The following is a 7,001-nucleotide window of genomic DNA, read 5'->3' as shown; positions in this document are numbered from 1 at the left end:
TTCGCTACGGTTCCTGTTGTCTTCTCACTGACGATCGACTCTACTCTCGGACGATCGGTCGTTCCGTTCGATAGGTTCAGTTGTCAGCGTTAAGGACGATCGGTAATGTAAAAGGTCTCTATCAGAATGAGTAGAGAATGACAGACATAAAAATTAGTGAAAGAAAAACATAAAAAAAGTGAAAGAAAGTTTCACATACAAGAAAAATAATAATATGATTGGAGTATTGAAGTGGAAAAAAGAGCCATCTTATGATCTAATAAGAATTAAAGTATAGCGCATGAATAATATGTTGAGAAAAACAACAAAATTACAGGAAAAATGGTGACTGGTGGTGAATAAGATGAATGAGCATGAAGATGTGTCACTTTCTATGTATGGAATAAGTGAAAACAAAAGAGCATGAATTATTTAGATGAGTTGTAGAAAAATGTCGAGAAACCACTTATGAATGTGGCCCCATACAACAACTATTTTAAAGACTTCCACACTTTATCCCAAGGAAAACAGGAAAGACAAGTTGAAAAAAAAAGTACATGTATATATGAAATGTATAAATTGATGGTTGGTTCAAAAAGTAATGGATACATGTTGATTTTGTGTAGTTGTTGATGGTTTTATATAGTAAAAACACTGGTTAACCGTACTAATATGATTTTTGAGATAATTATTATAAATTAGAAAAAAATATCCTTATATTAAGCTAAAATACAAATGTTTAATACTATGAATCCATATATTATTTACTATACTTCTGATCATCATAAATTTTTAATAATTTCTTATTTTTGTATTTGTAATTTGGTGAAATAGCACTACAACTCATCTAGTCAACATTTTAATTTACGGTTTCTACTAGAAACTACTTTTTAATAATTTTAAAATTGTAATTTCCTCCTCAATTTGGCATGTAGCAGTGGAGGCCTCGTCGGGAGAATTGAAGGGGTTGGACACGGGAGGGGAAGAAGGAGATAATTGTGTCATTTCGTCAATGCTTTGGAGGTGTAGGAAGGAAAAAGGGATGTGCAAGAAGAAAGAACCCTAGGTAAAAAGGGTCCACGGGCTTTAAACTGATGGATAGGCTAGGTCCATAAAAGCTAGAATTGGTAAATAAACTGATTATATGAAAATAAGCATCCACTTATAGAGTAAAATATTTTTACATTTTCATTCAATTACAAATCGCATATATGATAAGCATGCTAAATTTAATTGTAATTACGTCAATTATAATTTATAATCGGTTGATAATATAAAATTTGTTTTACTAAAAGTACATAGCTATTTTTTTATAAAGTCTCATCTGAAAGAAAGAACAGACTCATAACTAGTTGATGAGTGAAGAAGTTCATTCAGATGAGAAAGTACTATTTAAAAATCTTTTTGCCATCTCATCTAACAAAATAATGAAAACTATCACGATAACAAGGTTATTGGCTTCAATAAAAATTACCTTAAAAATGTATATTAATTATGTTTTTATTTGGTTAAAAGTTCCAAAACTTTTACATTAACAATATATAATTATTAAAAGTCTAATGGTTGTATCTTATGTGCATTAAAAATCATGGTTGATATAAATTTTAAAATGGTTATGGTAAAAGTTAAACAAATTTATACACGATAATTTATAATTAAATTATACTATATAATTATTTTTTCATATATCTTGTATTCACCATCAAATTCTCTTCAAATATAACAGTTTCAGTTAAAGTGTTTTCAATGTCTGACAAAAAGAGTGTTGATAGCAGAAAAAACTATCGAACAAGAGAAACAAAAATACAACTTATTCAACCTAAACGGTCTTCATCACGTCATTCATTCATTCCAGCAAATAAGAACTTCACATTCCAAAGCATTCATTAGACCAATAACAACAATAGATTTCACTGACCAACCATTCTCTTAAGTCTTTAAGATGTCTTCATACATTTTGTCACATAGCAGAACAAATTAAACATGTCCACTATGACAATTATTGGGACAGTTTTTTTTTTTTTTATCTTGTCGTTTTGCTTCTTATTTTTTGTTGCAATGTCATTGTAATAAAGACACCAGAAAACTGTCTCACCTGGTTCAATGAATGGAAAGAAAAATTATGTTTTCTTTTTATCTTAACACTGACAACTTTACATGACTTTTATATTGGGTAATAATAAATAACTTAACATTCATTAATCAGCCATATAAACTTAAGAGATTAATTATTTGTTGACCAAATATTGTTTGTAACTTGTGTTAAAAACCTGATTAATCACCTCCGAGAATCTTATTTAAGAAATCTGGGTTCACATATTAAGCTGGTTATATGTTTATGAGAAATTGGAATCATCATGTAAAAGTAAAGTGAAGTTTTTAGGGAATTGTGTTGCAGTAAGAGAAGGGAGAAAGAGAGTAGATAATCAGGGAAGTATTTGGATATAAATCCATGAGCTGAGGAAAGAAGAGAGTAAATGAAAAGAGCAACCAAAGCTTTATTAGTGATTCTATATGGCATAAAGTATCTTGTGCTCATTGTTTAGTAGCTCAGAATCTGACATAACTGATACCGAAAAAGACCTTGACCTGCTTCCCATTGAGGATTTCCGAATGCTCCTTAAATTTGAGGCCTCAATGCGATGCCTAATAACCCAGTAACACATGGTGCCCAAAGTTGTGGCCATTATAGTTGTCCCTATGATAGTGACTCCAATTGCAAGCCACTTCTCATCCTTCCCCACCACTACAAATGACAGTGCTAAGAAGGCCACAGAAATTAGCACACAAGCCAACCACATCAGCTTGTTAATGATGGCCATCATCTGCTTCTTTGCCTTGTTTTCTATGATCACAACCGAGGTCTGCACCACCACCACAGCCAGAGAAATGAAGAGGGCAATGGAATCAAAGACAAAGAAAATGAGAAATGCAGCTTGTGGGGCTATGTTTGCTTCACCAATCGTCATTCCCGAACCTGGAGGAATGTCTTTTGGATCATCAGCAAATTGGCCAGGGACTGTGAAAATAGCTGCAAAGGCAACTGTGGCAATGAGGACTGCAACCACAGTGGTGGAGTTTATTGCATTGTTGAGTCCTTCAGCGTGCAATTTGTTGATACGTTTGGCTATGCCTTGAACACTTCTTCTGGTTTGGCGGGTGTGTTCCAACTGGTCGTGGACTTCATGTTTTATGTCACTCACAGTTTGTTTCAACTCACGGGCTGTGGCTGTTGCTGGCTGAGTCTTTAAGGCTTTGGCACTTCGAACACCGTGTTCCAATAGAATGTCTTTAACTTCAGAGTTCCCAGTTTTTTCAGCAGTGTCTAGTGCAGTTTCGCCAGACTTGTTAACTGCTAAGGAATCTGTTCCTGTCTGTCCAAGAAGCAACTTAACAATCTGCACATACAGAAATCAACAGTTCAGACACTATCATTAATCCAATAAAAACTATTAAAATTAACTTTCTTCTGGATCAAGACTGATTCTTATTGGGTACAAACAAAGTCCCACATCGGATAAAATATGAAATACACATGAGTTTTTATATACACATAAGATACATCCCTTAGTAAGAGACTTTTTGGAGTGGTACCAAAAGCAAATTTATGAGGGCTTAACTCAAAGCGGACAATATCTTACTAACTCAAAAAACTAAGCATGAAAATAAGATCATGAAGGCCAAGCATGCTAAAACCAGATATAATTTCACACCTTTAGAAAGTAGAAGCCAAGGGCCAAAATCATAACATCAATCATAAAGTAAATTTCAACCAAATGATAGCCAAATCTTTTGCTTCATCTTTCATCTGTCCCAGGAACAAGTGCATAATAGGTATCAAAAGTATGAGTCAAGATGACTTTTGCAGAATGATTACCCAATTATTCTGGATTATCACTTCCATCGTGTTCAAATTGTAGTAAACATTATGAACTCGTTTTGAATTAAAAGAACGAAAGGATGAAACAACTTCTGTGATCAGGAAAATATCATTCAAGTTGACTGCTAACATGAATTCCTAACAGAGCACTATCAACCCAAATGCTATTCTTGTTCTCACTGCGGGATACCACATGGGAAAAAAGAACACATTTATCCACATGCATGATCTAAATCACAATCCATTTCTTATAATCATAACCTTGCATATGAAGTTTTTATGTAAATATTAGCTTCATTGTGAAAGGCATGTTTTCTAATTTACCTGAGCTCTGCCCTTCCTGGTTGCTATATGCAATGGCGTGTTACCCTTGTTATCAACCATGTTTACTGTTGAGGGATCAGCTTTTATCAACTCCTCCACCACCTCAAGATTCTGTCCCTTCACTGCCATGTGAAGTGCTGTCTGTCCCTTCTTATCAGTCCGCGTTGCAACTGCAGGCTCCTTCTCCAGAAGTGCTTTCACAACCTCTACATGTCCATTTCTTGCTGCAGAGTGCAAAGCCGTTTTTCCATTACTTCTACCAATAGTTGCCAGACTACTACCTGCTTCCAATAGAAATTTTACAATCTCAATGTGCCCTTGTAATGCAGCAGTGTGCAGGGCTGTGGTGTTGGATGGATCCACTGTCATTGACAACTCAGAATGAGCCTCCATTAGGATCTTCACAATATCTGCAACAGGGAAAATTGTTAACCATGTACGAAAATAATAAAGAAAAACTGAGAAAAGACGAAAGTGACCAACATCCACAGGTAGAAGAGAGATTCAAATTCTTCTTAGATAACAGATACAAAGAGTCTCAATCAATGATTCAATGAAACAACCCGTTATTTTACCCCAGAGGCCTAAACTGCAATCCAATAAACTGATTCAGATTTTGGATTCATCAAAAATGTCCTAGTTATTGTTAGCATTGGTACATCTAAGAATTAGTATTGGTTGGCTTAAATAGTCCTAGATTGTAGAACAAAAGGATATCCAAAATTTACATCTATCGAGTAGTGATTACAAGGTGGGTTACAATCCAGGATGAGCCGTTGACAAAATATTCAAGGAATCTCAAAAGAAACACAATTGAGATTCCCTCCGAATATCACACACCACAAAAGAGCAAGCATATAAAGTCATATTGAAGGCATACCTAAATCGCCTTGTTTGGCAGCAATGTGGAGTGCATCAAAACCATTTCTTGCCTTAATTCCAGCACCAGCAAGATCATAATATTGAATCATCTCCCTAACCATATCAACATAACCATATTCAGCAGCAACATAAAGCACCGTTTCTCCAGCATGGTTCTGCTTTGTCAACAAAGCACGAAGTTCACCCCCTTCAGTGCCACTAACCGTGTCTTTCAGAACGCTCAGATTCCCTGCTCTTGCTGCAGAATGCAAAGGGGTATCATCCCTTTTACCTGTCAATTGTTTTGTCATTTTTTTCCTTGGCGTGCTTGCTGATACAGCTTGCGGCTGCACAGTTGGTGACTCCATTGGATTTGGATTCACACACCACCCTAATCAATCTCTCAGTTTTGACTCCAACTACTATATATCAGAATTGAGAACCTTCTTTTCTTCCTTCCAGCAAAAACCCAGATCAACACTTGCATCTTTCATCCCAAACAATTCTCTCTCCTTGAAGCAACTCAAAGGAGAGGATCATCCAAATACTCAAAAACAAAACTCAAAACATCAGAAACTTTCTATCCTCCTGCAAGCCTCCAGAATCACTGCACTGATCACCCAGAAAAAAAAAACTGAGTTAAAACTTAAAAAGTTAAAAAAAAACAAACAAAATACCCACAGCATCAAGCTATGCCTTTTCTTATTGCATTTTCTTCATGCTTGAGAGAAAGTTGGTGAGTGCAGTTTCATAAGAAGCAATACAAAAGGTGCAAATTTGATGAAAGAAAAAGTATACAAAAAATAATAATCAAGGGTGAGTGTGAAGGAAGCTTCTCAGTCTCACCTGGTTGTGTTGGGCTTCATAGAAAGCATTGAGATTTGTGGGTAGCTTTGGTTGGACACGCTGTAATGTAAAGAAACCAACTTTGGAGACAGAGTAAAAAAGAAGATGGAGAAAGTGATGGGGTTGAAGGAGATGAATATTTAGAAGGCGTAGGCAATAGATGGCAATGATTAAGACATAAGAGACGAAAGTCGTATGTAAGCAACAACTTTACACGAATATAAATCAGAGGTAGAGATAGCTTAAACTTAACATAGTAGTGACGATGGAAGAAGGAGAAAGCGTTGCGAATGATATGAATGAAATGATGGGAATAAAAAAATGGGAAATGATACTTGAATAACCATTTTTGACAACATTTAGACACGCGCACACGTGTTAAAATTTGAGTGGTCCATTTTCATTTAATTTTTCCAACTGAACAGATTTTGACACGTGTGCGTGTGTCTAAATGTTGTCAAAAATGGTTGTTCAAGTATCATTTTCCTTAAAAAAAAAATATGCACGAGACCAAAATCGAAAGAGTCCAATGAACGAAAACGGAATTAACAGAACCACGCGCATTTGAATTCCCACTTCCGCGAGTGCACCGAGCTTTTTCTTCACGCGCTATAGTTTTTCCCAGTTGACTTTTCCATCGCTAATTTGTGTCCTCAATAAAATTATCCACTTTCTTCTTCTTATAAGCTACCACAATCTATTTATTTTTTATTTTTTTCACTTTGGCTGAAGAAAATTATTTTTTTTATCAATTCAACTAAAGGAGTTAAGATTAATTCACAAATAAGTTAAAAATATAAATAACAAATATAAATAAGTTTTTTTAATTTAATTTTAATTTTTAAGAAATTGTTCCTACCAATTTTTTAAAAGTTTGTCTAAAATATTCGGCATAATAAAAAATTGCTTTCTTTATTCGAATGTTACTGCATGAATACAAAGAATATGTGTTAATTACATAAAATAGAAACAAATTGCGTATAATATTCTTAATTCTTAAGAAAACATAGTGTAATTTGTTCCATAATTGATTAACTGGAGTCTAAACCACAAATCATTATTAAAGTTTTTAATTTTGGCAAATTAATTAGTGCTACTTTACCCTTTTTTT

The 7,001-nt window shown here is 34.5% G+C and overlaps 1 protein-coding gene across 1 annotated transcript; it reads right to left on the bottom strand.

Moving 5' to 3' along the window:
- Positions 1-2,453: 2,453 nt before the first annotated feature.
- LOC124843725 (ankyrin repeat-containing protein At5g02620-like) lies at positions 2,454-6,079 on the bottom strand. The gene is made up of 4 exons (XM_088092079.1): positions 5,891-6,079; positions 5,064-5,656; positions 4,184-4,593; positions 2,454-3,377 (listed from the first exon to the last, which is right to left on the bottom strand). Exons 2-4 carry the CDS (start codon positions 5,410-5,412, stop codon positions 2,490-2,492), a joined length of 1,647 nt encoding a protein of 548 aa, XP_087948205.1. The 5' UTR covers positions 5,413-5,656; positions 5,891-6,079; the 3' UTR covers positions 2,454-2,489.
- Positions 6,080-7,001: the final 922 nt, after the last annotated feature.

This window comes from Vigna umbellata, chromosome 5 (assembly GCF_029865625.1).
Source record: "Vigna umbellata cultivar VRB3 chromosome 5, Vumbellata_1.0, whole genome shotgun sequence".
Classification (NCBI taxonomy): Eukaryota; Viridiplantae; Streptophyta; class Magnoliopsida; order Fabales; family Fabaceae; genus Vigna; species Vigna umbellata.
This window is presented reverse-complemented; position numbering and strand designations above follow the sequence as displayed.